The sequence below is a fragment of the Lasiosphaeria miniovina genome (genome assembly GCF_030549165.1).
Source record: "Lasiosphaeria miniovina strain SMH2392-1A chromosome Unknown B0T26scaffold_6, whole genome shotgun sequence".
NCBI lineage: Eukaryota > Fungi > Ascomycota > Sordariomycetes > Sordariales > Lasiosphaeriaceae > Lasiosphaeria > Lasiosphaeria miniovina.
This window is the reverse complement of record NW_026848225.1, coordinates 2,005,398-2,029,391: the sequence shown is the minus strand read 5'-3', so window position 1 is coordinate 2,029,391 and position 23,994 is coordinate 2,005,398. Positions and strand designations below refer to the sequence as shown.

The following is a 23,994-nucleotide window of genomic DNA, read 5'->3' as shown; positions in this document are numbered from 1 at the left end:
AGGTTATTTCCGTCACGTCACAGCCAAGACCTACCTCCACAAGGCGGCTTACCTAACCCCCTCCATCCCAATTTCGGGTCCGGCCCAATTACGCGGGTTTCACGGCAGCTCTCGAGTTGCAATTATGGGGCTCAAACGTGCAACTATTCATCCCAAGTTCCCACTGAATCAATAGACGGGAGCTTGAGAAACAGGAAAACAAAGCGCCCAAACAAAATCCAGTACTTTATGCGGTATAGAGATTAAAGTTGGTCACGAAAAGAAAAAAAAAGCCAATACCCGGCGAAAGCACGAAGCACAAGTCGAACACGAAAGGTTCTCGGATTCGGCTGACTACACAGTACAACTGGCGCATCACATGCCGGCCGCTCCGCTCCACACACCCGAACTTTGAACGGCCCGGAGCCGTCAAGGTTCGGCACAACCATGGATTTGCTACCTGATGACACGTACACCGAGAAGACTCACGCCGTGCTGTGGTGTCAAGCTCACTCGGCCGGCACGACGAAAGGGTCTCCCTGGCAGTACTTGATAGCAATATGACATAAAAAGAAAAGAGCGGCCAATGAGGTACCCAATAGTATTCGCGTCGGCGCTCCTTCCTTAGCTAGGAAGGGGAAGTCTGCTAGCTTGCTAGGACAAGCAAGGGCCCCTGCGTTAGCAACCGCCACAGTGCCTGTGCTCTGCAGTGATGACCGCAGATTTTCCCCGGCAATTGGAACTACCCCGACGACCCTTTGGGGAGGATAGATCGGGGATTAGCTCTCGGCAGACACACCCTCGATCACTTTAAGCTTGAAGCTAGCCTAGCCTAGCCCTGGCAGGTCGGTATTTGAAATCGAAGGCGTCAAAAAAGGCAGCCGGGCCGCCGGCAGGGCTGGAGGCCATCTTGCTGCAGTTCACTTATCGCGTCACACACAGAGGCAGCCCGGCCCAATGCATCCATGCTTTCAGGTTCCTAGGTACCTAAGGGAGGCGGTTTGATTCTGTGATGCTGCCTGGCGTCGACATCGGCCTGGTATGGCCTGTCTTTTGTTTTCTGACCGCCTCTCGTTTGCAGGCCCGGGACCTTCGACATCTCTTTGATTTCTTCTCTTGCCTTGATTGACAGGGGAGGAAGCTTCCTGCCTTCTACACTATGTTGATCACGCTCCACTTCCCATCGACAAGGTTGACGAAGTGGGGATCTTCTCGAGAAAGAAGATATTCAGACCGCAGTGTCAATCCCCTCTTACACCTCCAGCCTTAGATCCTCCATCTTTTACACGCCGTAGCCAAGAGCTGGGTGTGTATGTGTTGACTTTTGCTGCTCTCGTTCTTCGCTAGCCGCCACACCTCGCGCTATCATCATCTTCCGAGCCTTCGTGTGAGAAGGCCACCTTGCTCACAGGCCAGCAACTTCTCTTGCAAATATTCCTTTGAGAATCATTTCTTCTTCAATATCATAGACCCTATCGATATTCACTGCTCGGTCATTTTGCTCCGACGCCTGTGCTACCGTTCACCATGTTCGACAATCGTGGCCGTGGTAGAGGTAGAGGTGGCGGAGAGTATCGTGGCGGGGGCGGCTTCTGTGGAGGTTTCCGGGGTGGACATGGCGGCGGCGGCGGCAGCTTTGCCGGAAATGTCTTTGGGTGAGTATGCCGCCAAGTTGCAACATGCCGAACAATTCTGACCTTTTCTTCTAGACAAGGCTCTCCAATTCCAGCCCCGGACCCCAATGTCGCTGAGATTGAGGCAACTGGGTCGCGGCTCACACCAATTCCGTGTCCCAGTTGACGACTCAGATAAGCGGCCTTCAAGTTTCGAGTCCCGTGGGAGAATCCGAGTTCTTACCACCCCGTCCAAAATTCGGCTCGGGCGGAAGCCGGGATTCGCTAACGGAAAGCCTGCCGTCAAGGAGGCGAAGGGTCCAAAATTGGCCGCGATCATCGGCCTTGCTCTGCGTCAACTCCCTCCTGATATCCCGGTTGCCACTGAATACAAGGGCAAGGTTATTACCCTTCAGGCCTTCGACCTCCCCGAAAATGGTGTTTTCGTGGTTGAGTGCCAGGAGCCACATCGAGCGGAGGCGGAAAAATGGAATGTCAAGTTCTCAGGCCCGTATTGGATCAGCATCGACAGCCTGACCGAGTACCTGAAGACGATGGAAGAACCGGTTAATGACAGTTCCTTCCCCAAGCACCTGAGAGCTCTTGATGCCCTCGGCATTATCCTCGGACACACAGCTCGTGCAGGGGAAGGAATTGCCACAGTTGGACGGAACCGAGCGTTTGCCATAGATGACAAGAGGAGGGAAGCCGTGAACACCTTCGGCGAAAGTTTGTTGGCCATGCTGCGAGGGTACTATCAGAGCGTTCGCACGGGCACTGGGAGAATCCTCGTGAATACCAACGTGATGCATGCTCCCTTCCGTGCCCAACTGGAGCTGAGTAGCTTGTTCGAACGCGAAGGGGTGGCAAAAATGGAGAAGATTGACCAGCTTCAGAAGTACCCACCACATGTTAAGCAAAACTATGAACGGCAGCTTAACAGCCTGCACAAGTTCCTCGGAAGGTCGCGGGTTCTCTGCAAGGTCCCTGGCGACAAACCCGGCAAATGGTTTGATGCCTGCAGATCGATTGCTGGCCTGGCCACTGCTAAGGACGGCCGAGTTGGGAGCAATGTCCGGAATCAGGAGGCTCCCAAATTTGCCCATGGTCTGCAGTATGGTGGTCTGGCTTCCGTGCAGTTCTACCTGAAAACCCAAAATCGGGGTCCGCCGCCCCGCCGAAGGGTCTCCAATGGGATACGTTTGTGACGGTAGCGGACTATTTCGCTGCCAGTAGGACTCTGACACTTGATCACTTCGCTACGATGGTGACTAACGTGGCTAGAATACAACATCAAGGCAAATCTGAGCCTTCCTTTGGTCAACGTGGGGGCGGTCCAGAAGCCGATTTACTTTCTGGCGGAGCATTGCAAATTGCTATATGGCCCCGTCAAGGCCAAGATGAACCCAAGAGAGCAGAGCGAAATGATAAAGTTCGCTTGCCAATCACCGGCTCACAACGGGAACTCTATCACGAATGTGGCGAGAGCGGTGCTCGGGTTTGACAACAACCCGCTACTTGTAAGCTTGTTTGCTTCATATGTCTTCCTATCAGGCATGCTAACGAAATCTAGGACCGGTTCGGTGTCTCCGTCGACAAGCAGCTTATTACCGTCATCGGTCGAGAACTTACGCCGCCCGGTCTGGCATATCTCGCTCAGACAGGAAATTCACTTTCCATGGTCAGACCGAAAAATGGCGGGTGGTTAATGAAGGGCGCGAAGATCAGCAAGCCAGGACGATTGATCAGATCATGGACGTTCCTCCACATCTCCAAGCAACAAAAGCCCCGACACCATGCCGAAGTCCAATCGGTCGCCATCAAGTTCATGAAGTTCATGGCGACCAATATGGGCATGAAAATCAGCAATCCAGGCAATCCACTGAATGGGAGTTCGACCGAACCGGGATTCAAGGTCAAATCTGCTGTCGACGAAGCGAGTCTGAAGCTAGCTTTCAAAAAGATCGTAAAAGCTAGACCGGATTTTGTGCTTGTGCTGCTCCCGGCCCAAGATACGGCGCTGTACAACATGGTGAAGAAGATTGCAGACGTCGACTACGGCTTGCAGAACGCCTGTGTTGTGCAGGACAAGATCCTCGAGGAAAAGGGTCAGATGAGATATTTTGCCAACGTCACTCTGAAGGTCAATCTCAAGTTTGGCGGAACCAACCAAATGCTCAGGGGCGAGATTGGATTGCTCAAATCTGGAAAGACGATGGTAGTGGGATACGACGTCACCCATCCAACGAACCTTGCCGCCGGGGCGGACAAACACGCGTCTAGCATGGTCGGTCTGGTGGCCAGCGTTGATAAGAATCTCATTCAATGGCCAGCTGTTGCGTGGGTGGGCCCGGCAAGAGAGGAGATGCTCGGCCAAGACTTGGTTGAGAAGTTCAAGTCCCGGCTGCATCTATGGCAGAAGAACAACCAGGGCCGGCTCCCTGAAAACATTCTCATCTTCCGTGATGGTGTTTCTGAAGGACAGTTCAGCCTGGTCCTCGAAAAAGAACTTCCGCACATCCGAGAGGCCTGTAAACAAACGTACCAGGCAATTCTGAAACCGCGTATCACTTTAATCGTGTCAGCCAAGCGCCACCAGACGCGCTTTTTCCCAACTGATACCCAGCACATTCATCCCAGATCCAAGAATCCAAAGGAAGGGACAGTTGTTGACCGTGGCGTGACGAACGTGCGGTACTGGGACTTCTTTTTGCAGGCCCATGCATCTACTCAAGGTAAGTCGTGGACAATCCTCCATATTGAGCTTGTACATGCTAACACATGTGAAAACAGGCACTGCTCGGCCGGCGCATTATACGGTTCTGCTCGACGAGATCATCAGGGCCGACTATGGTGCCGCGGCGGCCGACGTCCTCGAGAAGCTTACACATGACATGTGTTATCTCTATGGCCGAGCCACCAAGCGGTCAGCATCTGCCCGCCTGCGTACTATGCTGACCTGGTCTGCACGAGAGCCCGCGTTCACTAGAGCGAGCTCTTTGAAGACACTGGATCAATGAGTAGCAAGGATGCGCACACGATCAAGTCTCGCAAGGTCCACAAAAATCTAGAGGACACAATGTATTATATCTGAGGGAGGTCCTACCTCGGCTCGGAACGAGTTGACTCCTACCTTACTGATTGCGCTGTGGTCCCGTGCCTCACTCGGGCAGGGGGCCAACGGAGCTAAATAAGAGGCTGTTGGGGATTAGCAGCAGCAGAACGCCTACCTCGATTATAGGTTGGGTTTAGAAGCGAATAGGAATTAGAAAACAATCTGCGAGCAGCGCAGGATTCCCGTAGATCGAGCTAAGGAAGCCAGATAAACTACGGATATTTCCAGGCAGCGGGTAGATTATATCATTTGTCACTTCTGACCCATTGACTGCCGTGAGGCTTTGCTGCCACTGCTGTAAATGTAATGTAGCTACTCCGTACGAAGGTATCCCGTACGGATAAGGTTATTGTTTTCCGCTGCCAAGATGCTCCGACTCCGCAGTGTGAGCCACACCAAATCCAGATCTTAGCCACCGGGGAAAGAACGGGGCCCGCCACGTGATTAAGCCACATTTGCGTGCCTTTTGCCGCAACCAAGCCCCAGCTTGCGTGAATGACCAACGATGGATCACATTGACTGACTCCTCTATCGCCGACCGATTGCCCGGTCGCCGCAACACCACCACCACCCCCATCTCCACTCTTCCGTTTCCGAGCAGACGGGCTGCAGTCAATTCAATTGACAGCTCAGTCTCCTTTTCTTATTTAATTTTTCCCTTTTCATTTGGAGCCCGCCCGGCCGCCCGCCATGCCGGCCATCCGCCCGAGCTCCTGCGTCCGCGCAGCCCGCGCCGCCGTCCAGCGCTCTTCTATCACAGGGACCTCATCTTCTCTCTCGACAACGACAACGTCAACCACAGTCCTGGCGCCGCCCGCAGCCCGCCTCTTCTCGTCGTCTCCTGCGCGCGCCTCCTCCCACGGCCCCTCGTACGACCCCCCCACCGGCTGGCTGTTCGGCGTCAAGCCCGGCGAGAAATACCAGAGCGAGGGATGGGAGGCTCCCTTCTTCTACGGCTTCTGTGGCAGCATTGCGGTGTTCCTGGTCGCGTACGCCTATAAGCCGGATACGTCGTGAGTTTTTCCTTTTTTTTACTGTCTGTCTGTTGTTTTTGGCTTGGTTAGTAGATGGTAGAGACTAGAGGGGGAGGGGGTGCGGTATTTTTTCTTTTTATGTTTATTTATTGGAAAAGGAAAACGAGATGGAATACTGACCGTGCGTGTCTGTCCAGCATACAAACGTGGGCGCTCGAGGAGGCGCGTAGGCGATTAGAGGTCGAGGGCATCCTCGAGGACCCTGAGAAGAAATGAGAAATCCAGGCGGTGGCGGCTTTGTGAAATCGATTTTCTGAGTGGCTAGACGAGTAAGAAGAGAGAAACAGAGACGGAAATGGGCAGCGAAAGTCAGATGTTATTATTCATGGGAAGCCCATCTTCAAATAGACCGCCGGAAATGAACCAACCGAGACTTTGGGAGACTCGAGACGGGAGAGGGGCGTGTTTGTATATGATATTCATTTTTATTCTCTCCCGGTGTCCTCGCTTGCTCCTTTGTCTTTCGGCCTTCCCTCCTGTCTGCATTGCGTAAGGCGGGGGGGTATCTTGTCGTTGTGAATCGCGGTTAGATTTTCTTCACAACTACCGACAGAGTCCCTGCTGTCGAGCCAGGCATTCGTTTCAATCTGGACATCCAAGAGCATTCATAGACTGGTACGGCTAGTTTTGGTGCACACCCTATTGCTTCCCCTGCCAGACATTTCCGGATTTGATTTGTATGCTGCTCGTCAAGCTCGTCAAGAACCGGGCACGAGGTAGTTTGTCCACGACCTGTTCCTTATTTTTTAACGTTTTTTTATCCAGTTACGTTACTCAGCTATATACGCGTTTTTGTAGACGGCCCAGCCGAGCCCAGTGAAAACCAACGTCATCCCCCCGCCCTCGCTATATCTAACACACGTAGCTCCACTCGTGCTCTTCGTCGCCGTACTGGCGGGCCTCGATCCACGACTTGACCTTGAGGGTGAGCTCGCCCGACTCCTCGTGGTCCTTGAGCCCGCAGTTGATCAGCTGGCCCTTCCAGCTGATGGCGCGCACGGGGCTGACGATGGCGGCGGTGCCGGCGCCAAACGCCTCGATCAGGCGGCCCTCGGCCGACGCCTCGGCCACCTCCTTCATGGAGAACCGGCGCTCCTCGACCTTCCAGCCCTCGGGCACCAGCCGCTCGCGCGCCAGCGCCAACACCGAGTCGCGCGTAACGCCCTCGAGGATGGTGCCGTCCAGGGGCGCCGTCAGCAGCTCTTTCTGGCCCGTCTCGCGATTGCGCAGCGCCACGAAGAAGTTCATGGTGCCGACCTCGGTCACGAACTCCTCCTCGCCGAACAGCCACAGGTTCTGCTGGAAGCCGCGGCTCATGGCCTCGCGCTGCGGCACGATGCACGGCGCGTAGTTGGCGCCCAGCTTCATGTCGCCGACGCCGCCGGGCCAGGCACGCACGGCGTAGTCGGTCGCCTCGAGCGACACGGCCTTGAAGCCGGTGGGGTAGTAGGGGCCGACGGGCGAGGCGATGACATACAGCAGGGCGGAGCCGGGCGGGCCGACGCCGAGCGTCTTCTGGGTGCCGATCATGGTCGGGCGCAGGTACAGCGAGTAGCCCTTCTGTTCGGGAATGAAGCGGCTCTCGAGCTTGGCGAAGGCGGCGATGAGGTCGATCATGGCCGTGGGCGCGAACGTGGGTAGGGCGATGCGCGCCGCCGACTTGTTCATGCGCGCCATGTTCTTGTCGGGCCGGAACAGCCGGATCCGGCCCGCCTTGTCCTTGTACGCCTTCATCCCTTCGAAGCACTCGAAGGCGTAGTGGAACACGCACGTCGCCGGGTCCAGCGACAGGTTCTGGTACGGCTGGATCCGCGGCTCCAGCCACCCCGTCGTCTCGTTCCACTCAATCGTGAGCATGTGGTCTAAGAGGAGCGCAAGGCGCGCAGGTCAGCTAGAAAAGGGGGAGAGGAGGAGGCATTACAATAGAGATAGGGAAACATGTGTAGTCCATACCTGTGAAATTCCTCCCAAACACCAGGTCCTCGGGCTTCTTCAGCGTCTTGGGACTCTTCGTCTTCTCCAGCACCAGCTTGCTCGGGTCAATGTCCTGGGGCTGGAACACGGACGCGGCGTGGGGTTTGATGCTATACTGGCGCCGCGCTGCCGTCGCCGCCTTCCACGAGCCCAGCACTGACCGTGACGACGGCCGCGATGCCGCTGCCGCAGCCTGCAGGGCCGAGGGGCATCGGGGAAAGAGTGGCCGCAGCATGGCGGGCCGGGAATATTAATAGCTGAGGGAGGGGAGGAAAAAAAGGAGAGTTAGGATGGCGGTGGTGAACGGCTAAGGTATGGGTCCTGCGACTCTAGAAGTCCAATTAACTTTTCTGTTACCTTCCACCGCTGCGAATCAAATAGGTAGGGTATGCCCAATGGCCGCCGTTAGAGGACCGACCCGTTTAACTATGTGAGAGAAACAGACGGCGCTCACAGGTGAAGCGGGTCGCAAATGAATGGAGAGATTGTGAGAGCGTCAGAGTGCAGCTTGTAGATTATTTATTTAGACTTATCCTCTGCCGACTCATCACACACCTCTCTTCTGTATGACTGAACTACCCATTGGGAAGAGCAACGCCCTGCCCTGGACAACATCGGACCCTTATCGGAGCTCTGCAGTTGCAACGAATTGAGCCAATCAGGAGCCTGGAATTTGAGCTAGGGTCGTGGCTAGTGTCTATGAAAGGGCGGGCTCGAACGGGCAGCTGCGGTTGTTCAAGGGATTGGGTGTTCCGCTCGGAATAACGGACCTCCAAGCGAGCGGGCGGGCTCTATTCCGTAGTGGTCCCCAGTGCTGGAACACGCTGGGCCGGCTCCCTAAAGAAACGTGCTGGAACTCCAGCTCTTTTCGAGGTACCAACGCGGCACCTATGGAACCTCTCAGCCTTGCCAAGCGTTCACAGCTGGAAACCGCGCCTGATGGGAGGAGGCTTGCAATGGATGGATGGATAAGCATAAAAAAGGTTCAGGTTGGGCAGGCAGGCAGTTGGTGCAGTGTCGCAAATCATTGGTTGCTGACGGCAGGCACGACAAAGATTATTTTTCACTCCCAGCGGGGTTGCGTTGTGTTGTGTTGTGGCCCAAGCTGGCTAATAACTTAATGATTCTGAAGCATCGATTATCTCTTTTTTTGCACTTGAAGAACGGAACGGAGTCGGTAGGTATGCGACCGCTGCTCCACGCCCACAGGATCCTCCTTGTCTGGGGCAGCGCTGTCCCCGTCTCCCTGATCTGAGTTGCGTCGGCCCTCCGCATTCCCGGCCACCTACGACTACGTGCAGTACCTGCAACTCTCTCCCGTCTTGAGTTCTGCGCACAGGGATTCATATTGCCATGCACCTGTGCCTGCGTGCCACGCCGAGCTGACCGACCGACTGCCCCTGACCTGACTTTTCCTCAACCCCCGGCCCGATCGCACCAGAGCCCCGAAGCCGCGCATTACACCACCCCACCGATCTCGAAAGCGAAAGCGAGGGCGAGCACGAAGGCGAAGTGCGAGAGCAATGCGAACCACGAGCGCACAGAATCTCCCGACCACCGTGAGCCATGTTTTCCAGCGTGGTCAAGTCCATATCATCGACCAACATCTCGTCCAACTACACCATCTCCCCCACCGTCACGTCGACGGCTGGCCCCTGGAAGATATACAGTGCCAAGAAGAAGTCGACGGGCAAGGATGTTTCAGTCTTCGTCTTTGACAGGAAGTCGCTCGATGCCCACAGCAGCGGCCTGGGCCGGTCCGGCGCCGCCGCCTTCAAGAAGGTTGTCGAGGGCGTTATCGAGAGGCTCGAGAAGGAGGCCGCGTCGCTAGCCAGGCTCCGCCATCCCAACGTCCTGGAGCTTGTCGAGCCCGTCGAGAAAACCCGAGGCGGCGGCCTGCAGTTTGCCACCGAGGCCGTCACCGCCTCGCTCGCCAGCCTGCTGGAGGAGAAGGACGAGCAAGAAAAGGGCGGCGGCGTCGGCGGCCGCTCCAGCCGCTGGGTCACTGAAGATGCCGACGGCACCCGGCGGCGGCGCGAGCTCGAGATTGACGAGCTCGAGATCCAGAAGGGCCTGCTCCAAATCAGCAAGGCCCTGGAGTTCCTACACGAGACGGCCGGGCTCGTCCACGGCAACCTCACGCCCGACGCTATCCTCATTAATGCCAAGGTAGGTCATGCTCTGCGGGTTGCGGCCTGAACTCTGGTGGCCGTGTGTGGCGTACTGTCCGAGTAGCTCTAGCCTCTGTTTCTGATCCGTTTTCGATAGTCGGACTGGAAGATTAGCGGCCTGTCCTTCTGCGGCCCGGCCGAGAATTCGTCGGCGACAACATCGGTGCAGCCCATCGACCTCGTAGACGTCTTGCACCTCGACCCCAGGCTGCCCCGGTCTGTCCAGCTTAATCTAGACTATACCTCGCCGGATTTTGTCTTGGACAGTAATCTCACTTCCTCGGCCGACATGTTCTCGCTAGGACTTCTCTGCGTAGCCCTGTATAACTCTCCGCACCGGTCGCCGATAGAGTGCAACTCAAGTGTGTCCAACTACAAGAGACTGTTCCAGAACTCGCAGGGCGTGCCGTCCTCGACCAACAACTTCCTTTCCTCCCGCCCCCTCCCCAAAGAATTAGCAACCCAGGTCCTTCCGCGGCTTATAACTCGCAGACCAGCCCAGCGCATGACGGCCAAGGAGTTCCAACAGAGCGAGTACTTTGACAATATACTCATCTCAACGATTCGCTTTCTGGACGCCTTCCCAGCCAAAACACCCAACGAGAAGTCGCAGTTTCTCAGGGGGCTTATCAAGGTCCTGCCGTCGTTTCCCAAGTCTGTGATGGAGAAAAAGGTTCTCCCCGCCCTATTAGATGAGTTAAAAGATAGGGAACTGCTCTCCCTCATACTCCATAACGTCTTCAAGATAATAGAGCTGTTGCCCTCTGGAAAGAGAGCCTTTGGGGACAGAGTACGGCCCAGTCTTAAGGAGATATTTGTCACAAACGCAAAACAGACACAAGAGAAAGACGCGGCAAGGGACGCAGGTCTGATGATTATCCTCGAGCAGCTGGGCGTCATAGCTAACAACTGCTCGGGGAAGGAATTCAAAGACGGTATGTGGAGGTTTTCCCTTCGGGCCCTGAGCCGGGCGCTAACTCTTTTTCTCTTTAGATATCCTGCCCATAATCTTTGCATCCTTGGAGTCGCCAACACCAACGCTTGTTGATGCTGCACTGAGGAGTCTACCAACAATATTGTCTGTGCTAGACTTTAGCACCATCAAGAACGAGCTGTTCCCAGTTATTGCGACAATATTTAGCAAAACAAACAGTCTAGCAATCAAAGTCAGAGGCTTACAAGCCTTTGTAACTCTGTGCGGCGGATCTAGCGACCCGAACAGCGACGATGGGCTGGACGGGTTTGGGTCCGACAAGAAGAGGACGTCTTCGTCTAGCGTCCTCGACAAGTTCACTATGCAGGAAAAGATTGTGCCTCTCGTCAAGGGGATCAAGACCAAGGAGCCGGCGGTTATGATTGCCGCCCTCAATGTCTTGAAGGTTGTGGGCAAAATCGCAGATGCAGACTTCGTGGCCATGGATATTCTTCCCATCCTGTGGAGCATGAGTCTAGGGCCGCTACTAGATCTCAAGCAGTTCCAGGGGTTCATGGATCTTATCAAGACCTTGTCAAGAAGAGTCGAGGATGAGCAGACCAAAAAGTTGCAGGAGCTGTCGGGCGGCGGCAACGGCGCTCTGGCTGGGGCGGGCGAGGATTTTATGTCTTTTGGCGCCATAGCCGGCTCGTCACTGGATGCGAACGGCGATACCGTGGACGACTTCGAGCTCTTGGTCAAGGGCAAGTCGAGCGGATCGGGTGGTGGCAACCCTCTCGACTCTGGGTGGGACAATATGACTTCTAACATACCCAGTGCCTCTGTCGCGTCTTCTAATCCGAGGGCTGGGAGACCCGCGGCACCTGCGCCGGCCCCGGCAGCAACAACACCCGCCTTCTCTTGGTCATCTTCTGGGCAAGCGCCTTCGGCAGCCCCGGCGACGTCCAACGCCGGACCGTTTGGCGCTGTTCGGGCCCAACAGTCCAGCTTCAGGACTGTCACCCCGGATCTAGCCCGCTTCGAGACTCTCACGCCGACGGCAACACAGTTCTCTCAGCCGCTGCAGCCAACCCCTAGCAGTAGCATAGCGTCGCCGCCGCTAGCACCTCCGAGCACATCCATAAACTGGGGCACGTCATCTTCAGCTCTCAGCAGCAACCCTTGGTCGTCGCCCTCGTCGCCGCAGCAGCCGCCGATATCTTCGTTCGGCTCCATGTCCCTCAGCCTGCCGCCATCTCTGTCAGCGGCGCACCAACCGTCCCTCTTCACCTCGTCCTCCATTGCGCTTTCCCCGCCACCCGCTGGCACGTCCACGCCGGCATCCGCCTTCAGCCTCGCACCGCCGCCTGGAGCCCCTTCACAGCGCCCGCAGCCGCAAACAACTAATTCCTCATCCTCCCTTGGCGGCATGGGCATGGGCATGTTCATGATGAACATGAACTCGATGGGGTCGTCGTCATCGTCCATCGGCGCCGCCGCCGCAAATCGGATGATGGGGTCCAATGCCGGCACAGGCATGGGCATGGGTATGGGAATGGCTACTATGAGGAACATGGGTGGCGGCGGCGGCAGCGGTGGTGGTGGTAATACTAATAGCATGGGCATGAGCATGAACAGCATGGGCAACATGATGAACCTGGGCGGCAGCAGCAGTCTCAGTTCTGGGATGGGAATGGCTATGGGCATGGCCCAGCAGCAGCAGCAGCAGCAGCAGCAGACGCCTGCTCAGCCGCAAAAGTCGGGGTTGGATAAATACCAGAGCTTATTATGATATATGGCATGTGCGAGGCGAGTTAATGGATATACACCTCTTTTTACGTATATAGGCTGGTCTGGTTCGGCTGGTTACCTAGGTAGGGTGGCTGAATGGCGTGCTTTAGAATGAGCGACGGGACAAAGCGAAAGAGTCATATTTGATTCCTAGGTGGAAATTGAAATCTATACCTGCCCTGTTGATTGATAATACTTGGTAGGGGTTGATTCTCGTCGTTCCAAGTTGTATCATTCGCAACCGCCACAGCAACGGCAACGGCAATGGCATCATCTTGGTTTGGAAGAAGGGATTATAACCCAAAAGCAAAACAAAAACCAGGCAGTCCAACGCAAAAAGCATGTAAGGAAAAAAGTCAAGATTATATTCCCGTCTATATTGCCTCACGCTATCCGTAAATTCCACCGTTTTCTATCCCCCGGGGAAGAAACAAGAAATCCCTGCTACGCCCTCTCATTATATCCACCTGACTTCATGGTAAGCAGTCTCTGCTACCACCCGTAACATACAAGAAGACTGACTGACTGACTTGCCACGGCATGCCACGGCATTTTTGTCCCTGAATTTTGCACACAACCCGCTATCTGACGAAGGGGAAGAAAAAAAAAAGGTCGTGACCCGACTAGGCCCCCATTCTCTGAAAGCAGCAGCCAGTTCAGCGCACATCTCCTCTATCGTGCGTCTGGATATCCATCTATCCGACCATACATACAAGCTGCGTTGGTTGAGTCGTTGTCATGACAAGAACGTCAAAGTTTGTAAGCGCCGCGCTTCACTCTACAGCATGCCGAGTCTCCCCCCTATTTAAAACAACAGCCAGCTTTCCAAGCGACTCGAGCCGGATCGCTCACGCAAAGAGGTGACAGGAAAGACACTGAAGCCACAGAGAGATTTCAAGGGCGGGTTGCAGACACAAGAGCCGAGCAGCCGCCCCTCCGTCGGGTGTATGTTGTGTGTGGCTCTGCACCTCGCCAACAAAAACAAAAAAGCTGAAGTTGAAAATAAAATCCCGGGTATCATGCACGTTGACGGATTGAGAGACGGAGAAGGGGGGGGAAACTGCCACCCTTCCTAAAACTCGCAAGATACAAAAGTGAAAGAAGAAAACGCAAGATCAATTCAGCATCACTCGTCGGCAGTCTCAGCGGGGGCCTCCACCTTGATCGACTCAGAGTCGGGGTCTGGCTTGACTTGAGCAAAAATGTGGCGGCTGGGATAGCCGTCGGCGAGGGTGGTGCTGATGACCTGGCCTTCGGGGATCATCTCGTGCTTGAGGTCCCAGCCGGCGCGGCGGCAGAGCTCAGAGACGACGATATCGCAGTCGCCGAGGAGGTCGATGTCGAAGTTGACGTGTGAGACGGGGGTGCGGCTGATGTATATTTGGGGGATGTTTGAAGGGAGGAAGGGGACGACCTCGGAGACGGGAGCTACCTTAAGGCTGGTGCCGATGACAATGACAAGGTCGACGAGGTCGCGGTCGTGCTCGGTGAGACGCTTAGAGAACTCGTCGGGCAGGGGCTCCCCAAAGAAGGTGATGTCGGGCTTCATGACGCCGCACGAGCTCGTGGGCAGGTCAAACTCAGAGTCCGAGTTGCTGTCGTAGTCGCCGGGCTTGCGGCGCACTTTCTTCTCAGTGCCGTCGCGGTTGAGCTTGCGCTTGCGGCTATTGTTTGTGGTGCGGCTGCCCTGGGCACACTTGCGGCACCGCGGGATCTTACCGGCCTTGATCTCGGGAAAGAGCGAGTCGCCGTCGACCTTGTAGCCGCACTTGAAGCACGAGGCAGTCGCAAAGGAGCCGTGGCACTGTACCAGCTTTTCGGGCCTGATTCCAGCCTTCGCCTCGAGATTGTCGATATTTTGCGAGTAGTTCGTCAGCAGCTTGCCCTTCTCTTGCAGCATGGCAATGAAGGCGTGAGTCGGCGAGAAGCGCGACGTGCTGGGCAGGATGTCGCGCGCCACGGTGTAGAAAATGGTGGGGTCGCTCCTGAAGACGGATATGTCGAAGACCTCCTGTGGGTCGTTGAGGCCGAGGTGTTCCAGTTTGGAGTAGAGACCTGTGCCCTTGGATCTAAAGTCTGGGATACCCAGCGAGGTGGAGATGCCGGCGCCCGTCAGGACGATGATGTTGCGCGACCTCTTGATGAGGTTGACGGCATCGTCAACCGAGTTGTACTTTGACAACTTGGCCCGCTTGGACAGCTCGCGGCTCAGAGCCAGGCTAAGCAGACTGAAATAGGCATCATCCTCGGCGCCTTCAAGAAAGGCGGGCGGGCGGATGCCGAACGCGGTGAGAAGCTTCTTAGCTGTGACGACTCCAGCGTCCACGGTTCTCTTACAAAACACCTCGGGGCCGACAGTTCGCAGTAACTGGCGAAAGTGGACGGCCTCGTCGGGCGTGCAGGCTTCGGGACCTTCAAAATCAGGTCAGCTCAGGACTCAGGCTCGGCTCAAGAAACACGGTGGGGTATATGTATGTCTCCTCCTACACCAACACGCTCATGAGGAAGTATGCAGGGCTAAAGACCGATTGGAACGAAATGCAACGCAAGATAAGACAGGAGCAACATCAATAACAACAATAATAACTAAAAAAGAAATTTACATGCCGTCAAAAAACTTGTCCTCGGTTAGATCCTCGAGCGCATCCTCGAAAAGGGACTCGGTTTCCCAAGACTCGTTGAGGTCCCTAACGCGCTCCTCGAGTTCCGTGAGGCCATTCACAGCGGCGCGCGGTACCTCGTCGGCGAGCTCCGGCAAGTGGCGCTTCTCGTCATAGTCGACGACGGCCTTGACTCGTGTACTGGGCTTCCTGGTGGTTGTGGCAGCAGGGGCGCGGCTCTTGCTAGAGGCGCGACTTTTAGAGTCCATCCTTTCTTATCTTTCTCTATTTGCCTTGTTTATTTATCTATCGGCCGTCTGCAGGAATTGAGAGGCGCGACAGTTGACGCAATCAAGGGAAAGAGAAAGCAAATAAGAAAGCCAACCAGGTAGGCAGTAGTTAAAGCAAGAAGGCGAAGGGAAAAGAAGTGCAAAGTTGGTGACGCAAATTGGTTGCACTAAAAAAAAATCTGCCTTCTTCCTCGTGTGTGTAGTTGTGAAAATGAATTTAGGAAGGAAGGGAAATGGCGAGGGTGAAAACAGCCGACTCAAGGTTACTGAAGAAAAGGAGCAAGAGAGAAGGCGTGGGTCTTGGCGAATGAGTTCCGAAAAGGTGGCAAGTAAACCAAGGGTTTGCACGACGGAGTAAGCCCGCGCGTGGGGAGGGAAATGGCGAAAAAGGAAACTCTGTGGTTGTTGGACAGAGAGAGACAAAAAAAGAAGAAGCGGGAAACGTGAAGAGAGAGAGACAGGAAATTCCGTAAGTCAAAAAGCAAAGTTGGGACAACTGTTAACAGGCGGCGCGCATGGGCGGGTGAGACATACACAAGCTAGCTAAACAGACTAGACTCGGGTTGTGAGGCAGCAGCAAAGCAAAGCGAAGCAAATCGATTCGGCCAGCAGAAAGGAAAGCTGGTGAGCTGAGCCGAGCTGAGCGCGGCGAGAGGAAACCGAGAGATGGATCGAGACAGATAGACAGACTGCTTGGCTTGGCTTGTGTTCGTTCGCCTGTGTTTGTGGTGCTTGTTGAAAAGGAAATGGAAACAGTTGGTCGGGCCGTGTTGATTTGTCGTTGGTTGGTTCCTGAGTATCCGTCCTACGCAAAGCAATAGGTAATGATAATAATAATAAGCTATCTGGGAGGCAAAAGAACACGGCGGCGGCGACAGCAACAATGGAGATGGTCAACAGCACAGCGGATCCCTAAAGATGCATGTTGAGCAAAATGTCGAGTATCGAGTGCCGAGTTGCAGGGCTGCTGGCTGATGGGCCCGACGTGTTTCAAGAGTGGCTCGGGTTTTGGGGGGGGGGGGGTTTTTGTCGGTGGTAGAAAGGGTGAAAAAGGAGATGGTGAAGTGAAGGCCGAAGGAGAACAAGAGTGTGTGAGAGTTTCTGCAAGGAAAGCGCGAGAAGCGGGTCCACTAAGAGCTAGAGAGCGAGCGAGCGAGCGAGCGGAACTGACGGAACCCCCAGGGCCAGATTCTAGAGCCTAGGAGGGGGGAAAGGGCCGACGCTCCAGGGGACGATTCGGGCACTTCAAAACTACGCAAAGCGAGGAATTACTACTAGGTGAGGTGCCGTGGGTTTCGTCCGCGGTAACCTTGAACTACTTTGGGAGATAGCGAGGACGTAGTTGGATTGTGGAATTGGGATTGGACTCGAACCTGCAGGGGATCATTAAACTCGGCGGACTTGGGATGCCAAACTACGCTGTCTTATAAACCCCCGTGTGCGGCCAAAATGCTACCTTTTAATTATTCTGTCCACAGATATGTCTGCCTGTCTGTTTCTGTCACGACAACGGCTACCTTAATAATATTCTGTAGGCGGGGCGAGCGACGTGATCGGCTTTCTGCTCTTGGCGGGTCGGTTTGGTTTGGAGAGGTTCACAAAAGAATGCGATCTGCGAAGCGATTATCTAAAATGAAGAAACAAGGGGGTGCGATTCGGCAACACGTGTACTAAGTCTACCAGAATGGACAGTCGGTATATGTATGTACCTCCCTTGAGTTCCTTGCTGACTGTTGGTGGGCAACGCAAGAGCGAGGGAGATGCAAAACCGGAAGGCACACAAACTCGGAGAGGCAGACCAGAATTTGTGGCGGTGAATGATAATGTGATTTATGACATTTTAAAAGAATTACACGACCAGAAGAGAACTACTGTTGCTGCTCGCGGCCGATTTGATGGTTACCTTACTTGCCAAGGATCTTCGTACACACAAGGGTACGGATACTTGACATTGGCTGTTGAGACCTCCGAGGTCTTTTTAGAACTAGATTGTTCTCTCTTCTGCCTACCGCCATCCGAATAACGTCTTTTATCTCCTCTAAATGACAATGATCATATGACCAGTGGTTTCCATCCCAGCAACCAGAAACAGCCAGTCAGCGAGAGAGGCAACCTAAGGTAGTAGTGATAGACTCATGATGCCATGTTTTCGCAATAAAGTTTCACAGGGACAGACAGGCTTTCAGGGATATCTTAGCAACCCCTCCTCTTATCATCAACAGCAGCAGCACCAGCAAGATTACCACTGACGAAAATCCGCATCTAGTGCCAAATAAGTAAAGTACCATCTTCGCCCCTCAACTAAGGTAGGTGAGGCGGGCCTTTCAACCTTGTTGGTGCCAAGTCTGGATTTGCTGGATGGGATTGAGAGCAGGAAGGCGAGCGGCGGAAATAGAATGAATGGCCCAATTCCGGCCCGCCCACCCCCCCTCAAAACCGCGGGGGTTATAAATAAATAGGAAGGAAGGAATACCTAGGCCGGACAGACAGACACATAATCCCAACATATCTAGGAGAGAAGGAAGGGGGCTAGAATATGTATGGCTGATACTCCGTAAGGGCGTTGGAAACTCCGTTCCTGGAAAAGGTAGTTGGGAAGGAAAGTGGGGCGACGCAAAGCTGCGACACTGATCTCGACAAACTCACACAAGTCTTGCAGACACAGCCGTCGGACACCTTGACAACATTATCATTCCAATTATTGGGGGGTTCTTGTTTGGTGTCTTGTTTCCGGTCAAAGATACTCCGTATCTATGGATTAATTATTATGAGGTGCTACTTCTCGCCAGATGGGATCTAGAAATGCGCCGATTCATTCATGCACGAGTCGCTCAGACCAGACCAGACCAGACACGTACTCCCTAATAAACCCTCGCCTCGCCGCTTTTCTTTGCACGACACGACTTTGCTATTCAAATGTGGGTAATTTTGCCAGTTGGCGGCGGGATTGCTCAGGTGAATTGTCGATCCCCGGCCATCACACAGCCACTGTTGCAGCTCGGCATGCCAGCATTGCCGAATAGCTATGGCTATGGCCATAGCTATGCTAGCCAGAAAGCTAATGTAGGCCGGTCTAGCATCCACACCATCACAGCTCGGTACTAGGTATGCTAAGTTGACAATTAGAAAAGGTCTCGGGAAAGATCTTCTCCTGGTTATCCATTATATGTACATGCTCCGTCCCGCTATATGCTTCGCAGCTCCGTCTCTCTGCGACCATGATACCAAGAAATGAAAATTACATAAAAACTTTTTGGTGGAGTGCGTACCAACGCAATGTCTATCGGCTTGATGCCGCAAGCCGTGAACCGCCCCAAATGCAAGCAAGATGCCACCAACTCCGGACGCTGCCTTGATGTTAAGAAATCCCAGACTGGCAAGAAGACTCTCATACCAGTTTGTACAATAGTATACAAAGAAAAATACAGATGGTGAATGGCCGACCTGTCCCATCACCCCTGAATAAAAAGGCGGATAATGGCATACGGTACAGTGTAACCTTACCGCTCTCGTAAACCCCTCAATTATAACGATTAAAGACACCTAGAGGGACCAGGTCGACATCATCTTGTCTCTTCTTATCTAGCCGACAACACCTCTTTGTCTCAGACTGTTGATTTGCGCTCTGATGAGGACGCTTTGGGAACGCCGTGGACAGGGACGTCGAGGCTGCGACTTAGGCCCGGCTCCGACAAATCCTCAGGCTCCTCTGTCAACTCTTGCTCGCTGAAGGCAGATGACTGGCTGACGGTTTGTTGCGACGGTTGCGACTCGGACTGCGAGCCCTGCGAGCTTGGGCCAGTCGGTGACGGTCTAGGGAACTGCCCAAAATCAGGCTCGCCGCGTCGATCAATCGGCGACCACCCAGCAGCAATACTGCCGGCCACGATGCCCGTCATCACAGTAGCCGCGCCGAGACCGCTGTTTGATCTCGAGCGCATGCTCCTGCTGCGCCGTCTCGAGTCCGGGGTTGGCGCCGGAGAATGACTGCCGAAGCTGTCTTCGCGAGTCGGAGTCGAAGGCGGCAAGCCGCCGTGAATCGAGTTTGCCCGAGAGTGCTCTCGGCTGTGCGAGGGGCTCTTCTTGGGCAACAGAACATCTTGCATACGGAACTTGAGGTTGTTGAGGCGACCCCCCTTGATCCGTTTGATAAAGGCCAACTCCTGCCTAACGTCAACTAAAGCCGTTGGGTAATAAGTATAGCGCTCTTGGTCATCTGAAATCGCCAGGCCAGGAACATCGCTGCGGCTGCTCCGCTTGAGATAGTCCGGAATGAGTCGCTCAAGCAACGCATCGGGAATGAGACGGACGATGATCCCAACCGGTATCGAGAGAAGACCGAGGATGATGGCATATGCCCACATCGCCGGAGACTGCTTGTTTGGAGAAATCCTGAAGGCTGCTCCGCCAACCATGATGATGAGAACCTGGCCGCCACACATAATGGAGGAGATGGCAATAAAAAACGGGTTCTTGGTCAAGCCTTCAAAAATGTTGAAGTGGTTGTCAAGCCGCCGGTTGCTACAAGTGCATTAGTAACGAGAAACTAGGCAGGGGGGGATATTAATGGCCGAGTTCTTACTTCCACTGGTTGAAGATTTGCATCCAGACAAAGGTGTTGAAAACCAGTGTGTTTACATCTTCGCGCGTAATCGAAGGGTCGTAGACCGGGAGGATTTCCACGGAGCCAAAATACAACAGGAACGTAATCAGGAGTTGGTAGATCGCTTGGCCGATAATCATCTTCCACATGGTGGTGGTGATGATTGAGGAACCCTTACGCTCCGGCTTGCGGTCAAGCACGCTTGCCTGAGGAGGGTCCGTCGCCAAAGCCAATGCTGCGAGCGTGTCCATGATGAGGTTGACCCACAGAAGTTGGACAGCCGTCAGGACGGATTCTTCATTGTCGTTGGACACGGCTGACACGAAGGTCAGGATGACGGCTGTGATATTGACGGTGAGCTGGAATTGGAGGAAACGCTTGACAGCGTCGTTGACTGCACGTCCCCACTTGAGCGCCTTCACGATTGAGGCGAAGTTGTCGTCCATGAGGATGATCGCTGATGCTTCTTTGGCCACCTCTGTGCCGGCTATGCCCATTGAGAAACCAATATCAGCCATCTTCAAGGCGGGAGCATCGTTGGTGCCATCTCCCGTGACGGCAACCGTTTCGCCCTTTTCTTTCAAACGCTTTACCAAGATGCGTTTGTCATCGGGGCTGGACCGTGCCAACACGTGAAGTCGCGGGATGATTTCGTCTTGCTGAGCCCTGGTCATGTTTCGGAATACGGGTCCCTCGAGGATCACACTGTTGGGCTGGAGAATGCCGCAGTCGTGAGCGATCGCCTCGGCCGTCAGCTTGTTGTCTCCGGTGACCATGCGCACAACGACACCGGCCCGCTGGCAGTCTCTAACCGCCTCGAGGACTCCAGGACGCAGCGGGTCCTTGATGCCAACCATGCCGACGAAGACCATGTTTCTGCAAATATCCTCAAACACAATATCATCCTTCTCGCCATCACCTCGACGGACAGCTCTTGGCGGCCACTTGTCAAAATCGCGATAGGTGATGCCAATCGTCCGGAGCGAGGCCCGCGCATATGTCTCAATGAGCCGGGTAATGGTTTCGCGATTGTCGTCGGTGAATGGTGCAGAGGTCAGGCCAGAGGAAGGATCGCGGAGGACCTGCGTGCACTTCTCGAGAACGATCTCCGAGGCTCCCTTGACGTAGAGTCGGGCCTTGCCATTCTCAAGTTGAACAACTATACCCATGCACTTGCGTCCCGAGTCGAAAGGAATGAGGTGAAGCACCTTGGCGTTGGCTCGCAATTCGCCGACCGGGCCCATGGCCAGATGCTCTTTGGCGAGGATAAGAAGAGCAGTTTCGGTTTTGGACCCAATGAAGGTGTTGACCCCGTCAACATCGCCTTCGAATGCGGTAGAGTTGAGTGCGATGGATTTCAGAAGTAGGTCCTTGACCTCCGGGTTAAGACTGGCCGCGAGCTCTTGTATTCCAACGCCCTTTTCTGCCGGGCCTTCGGGGCTCTGCTCCCCAGTTGCAGTGGCCGAGCCGAACCTGTGGCTTGTGCCGACAGTTCCAGCCACAACCTGCATCTTGTTCTGGGTCAAGGTGCCCGTCTTGTCAGAGCAAATGGTTGTTGCGTTGCCCATGACTTCACAGGCTTTCAAGTGCCGAACCAAGTTGTTGTCTTTCAACATGCGCGTTGTCGCAAATGCCAATGCAAGAGTAACGGCTAGAGGGAGACCCTCAGGCACAGCCACGACGATAATGGTGACGACAACGATGAAGATGGTGATAAACTGTTGACCCTTTTCTGCAGGCGACTCGTTCGACTTGGGGAGATGAACAAGGAATTTGATGAACAGAACGATAAATAGCAGCAGCGCGGCGGCACCTCCGAGCTTGGCAATGTATTCAGCGATAACATTGAGCTTGGACTGGAGAGGTGTGATCTCGGGGTCTTCATTGAGAGCCATCAACGTCTTGCCATAGCTTGAGAAGACGCCAGTCGAGGTGACCATGAAAGTGCCAACACCCTCCATGACACGGGCGCCGGACTGAATAAAGGGGTCCATTTTCCGGAGATCCTCGTTGTTTTCGATGGCTGCGTAAACCTCGTCGGCGGGCCTCTTGCGGATGATGTCAGACTCACCAGTGGCCTGGGATTCGTCGCATTTCACATTAAAGCCCTCGATCAGCACGCCGTCCACTGGAATCAAGTCGCCAGGCTCGAGATGCACGACATCCCCGACCAGGAGATCGTAAACCGACATTTCTATCGTCTTTCCAGATCGGACGGCCCTGATTATGCGGTCCGCCTTCTTCTTGTTGAGCTTGGCAAATTGGCGTTCCTTTTGGTAGTCATTGACAGAGCCGACAACAACTACAATCACAATGGCCACAATAATGGCCACGCCCTCGACCCACTCGACTCCGGGATTTGTTTCGCTGTGTTGTGTGCCGAAGAATTGGTAGAGTCCAACGGCGAGCGAAACGACGGCAGCAACGGAAAGCAAGATCAATATCTTGTCGTTGTATGTGATCCACATCAACTGCAACAAGCTCTTGCCCTTCTTTTCCGGGAGTCTGTTGTCCTTGAAGACGCGTTTTCTTGACGAAAATAGCTCGTGCTCCGAAGGTGTCCGTGGCTGCGAAGCTTGGCTCCCGGTGCGGGCCAGAGACTGGGCAATAGGCTCAACACCCTCGGTCACAGCCTTGCCGAGCGCCCGAGCAGTTGCCTCTTGAAAGGAGACCTGGCCAGGAAGAGCCATCTCATCAACGCTCAGGCCCGTCTTCCGATCGGTGCGCAGTCCCTTTTCCAAACCCCCCAGCCCGCCAAGTTTCCAAAAGGCGTCCAAGCTCTTTGGATCGAACATCTTGTTCAACATTCCTGGGCTAAAGGCAAACGGGTTGTTGTCGACTTTGAAATCGTCCTCCCGGCCAACATCAGGCTTGAGCGCGTTTTCGTTGTTCATGATGCGCTGGTTGTCAGAAGAGCCGCTGATAATTGACTGGCCACCCTTTTCTCCCTGCGTCGATAGCGCACCGAAGACTGTGTCGCCCTGAGAGGATGTGACAGAGCGCGAGTCATCTGTCGTGACCGAGTCTTGTCGTGGCCTTGTGTTGGGGACGGCTAGAAATCCCTGAGTGCGGTCGTTGCCGCGTGATGAGAAGGGATTTGACACATTGTGTGGACTTGTTGGCCGGCTGTCCCTGCTGTCAAAGGATCTCGAGGGTTGCATCTCTGCTCTGTGGCCGGACGATGTCCGATGGTGTGTGCTTGGGCCTGGATCCGCGGCACTAATAGTGTCGTCGGTGGGAGATATCGGCGAGTTGGAGATGGGTCTCAGGCCAACGTCAGCATCTGGCGGCGGCACGCTGGTTGGACTCACGGCCGTAGTGTCGATGGTGATGGTAGGACTGCGAAATGAGTGCGAGTGTCAGTCAAGTACGAGGCACCGAAACAGTCGGGGTTGGATATTCCAAGTCTGGTCTGACAGGAGGGAGGCAGGTAGACATACGCTCTGGGTCTCCGGGTAGGCGGAGGGTCCTCGTTCCGGCCATCCTGATCCTGGCTGGGAGGGCTTGCCATGGTAGCTGAGGAATGGAGGTGGCGTATGGGTCAGAGGCGACGACGTTAACACAGCCCACGGGGCAACAAGGCTGTCTCCGTCTGGGCCCGGTGGATTTAGATAAGGAGGCAGGTATTATTCCAAAGGACAGGTCTGGGCGTGGAGGCGGCAAGGCTGTTGTCACGCAGCGGCGGACGGGTCTTGGCAGAGGGTCGCAAAAAGCAGGCGCAGCATACGGAGTACGCGCACTAAGTCGTCAGCTCCGAACCTGATCTCGGTCCAAGCCACAAATGGGGCGAGAGTAGAAAAGTCAGCCAAGGAGGCCCATGGGATTGCCTGGGTTGCAATTCGGTATTAACAATGCCTCTCCTGTCAATGGGTGAGGCAGTTGGATAGGTAGGTGTAGGTAGGTTGGAGGGA

At 54.7% G+C, this 23,994-nt stretch overlaps 6 protein-coding genes across 6 annotated transcripts; 3 read left to right on the top strand and 3 right to left on the bottom strand.

Annotated features, from left to right (window-relative positions):
- Positions 1-1,594: 1,594 nt before the first annotated feature.
- Positions 1,595-4,612, top strand: B0T26DRAFT_678977 (Piwi domain-containing protein; the record flags this gene model as incomplete). Its single annotated transcript, XM_060440299.1, has 5 exons — positions 1,595-1,634; positions 1,689-2,792; positions 2,877-3,112; positions 3,166-4,327; positions 4,386-4,612. The coding sequence occupies 5 exons, from the start codon at positions 1,595-1,597 to the stop codon at positions 4,610-4,612; spliced, it is 2,769 nt and encodes a 922-aa protein (XP_060292888.1).
- A 917-nt stretch (positions 4,613-5,529) lies between these two features.
- Positions 5,530-5,957, top strand: B0T26DRAFT_607491 (ESSS subunit of NADH:ubiquinone oxidoreductase; the record flags this gene model as incomplete). The annotated part of the gene is made up of 2 exons (XM_060435841.1): positions 5,530-5,720; positions 5,879-5,957. Coding segments are annotated over 2 exons (270 nt in total), but the record flags the coding sequence as incomplete, so codon positions are not given.
- A 636-nt stretch (positions 5,958-6,593) lies between these two features.
- Positions 6,594-7,950, bottom strand: B0T26DRAFT_652230 (aminotransferase; the record flags this gene model as incomplete). Its single annotated transcript, XM_060438350.1, has 2 exons — positions 6,594-7,603; positions 7,695-7,950. The coding sequence occupies 2 exons, from the start codon at positions 7,948-7,950 to the stop codon at positions 6,594-6,596; spliced, it is 1,266 nt and encodes a 421-aa protein (XP_060292886.1).
- A 1,331-nt stretch (positions 7,951-9,281) lies between these two features.
- Positions 9,282-12,591, top strand: B0T26DRAFT_742976 (kinase-like domain-containing protein; the record flags this gene model as incomplete). Its single annotated transcript, XM_060444194.1, has 3 exons — positions 9,282-9,884; positions 9,984-10,821; positions 10,880-12,591. The coding sequence occupies 3 exons, from the start codon at positions 9,282-9,284 to the stop codon at positions 12,589-12,591; spliced, it is 3,153 nt and encodes a 1,050-aa protein (XP_060292885.1).
- A 733-nt stretch (positions 12,592-13,324) lies between these two features.
- On the bottom strand, positions 13,325-15,956 carry B0T26DRAFT_412496 (DHS-like NAD/FAD-binding domain-containing protein). Its single transcript, XM_060434873.1, has 2 exons — positions 15,198-15,956; positions 13,325-15,002 (listed from the first exon to the last, which is right to left on the bottom strand). The coding sequence occupies exons 1-2, from the start codon at positions 15,457-15,459 to the stop codon at positions 13,717-13,719; spliced, it is 1,548 nt and encodes a 515-aa protein (XP_060292884.1). The 5' UTR covers positions 15,460-15,956; the 3' UTR covers positions 13,325-13,716.
- Positions 15,957-19,085: 3,129 nt separating this feature from the next.
- Positions 19,086-23,594, bottom strand: B0T26DRAFT_678972 (uncharacterized protein; the record flags this gene model as incomplete). Its single annotated transcript, XM_060440298.1, has 3 exons — positions 19,086-20,001; positions 20,063-23,422; positions 23,524-23,594. 3 exons carry the CDS (start codon positions 23,592-23,594, stop codon positions 19,086-19,088), a joined length of 4,347 nt encoding a protein of 1,448 aa, XP_060292883.1.
- Between the last annotated feature and the right edge of the window lie 400 nt (positions 23,595-23,994).

What these genes read in the sequence shown, in the direction of transcription:
- B0T26DRAFT_412496 (XM_060434873.1), bottom strand. Translation starts at nt 15,459, where the DNA reads ATGGACTCTAAAAGTCGCGCCTCTAGCAAGAGCCGCGCCCCTGCTGCC. An exon ending in CGAGGACAAGTTTTTTGACG is followed by an intron (nt 15,003 to 15,197) that starts GCATGTAAATTT and finishes CTGATTTTGAAG; the next exon opens with GTCCCGAAGCCTGCACGCCC.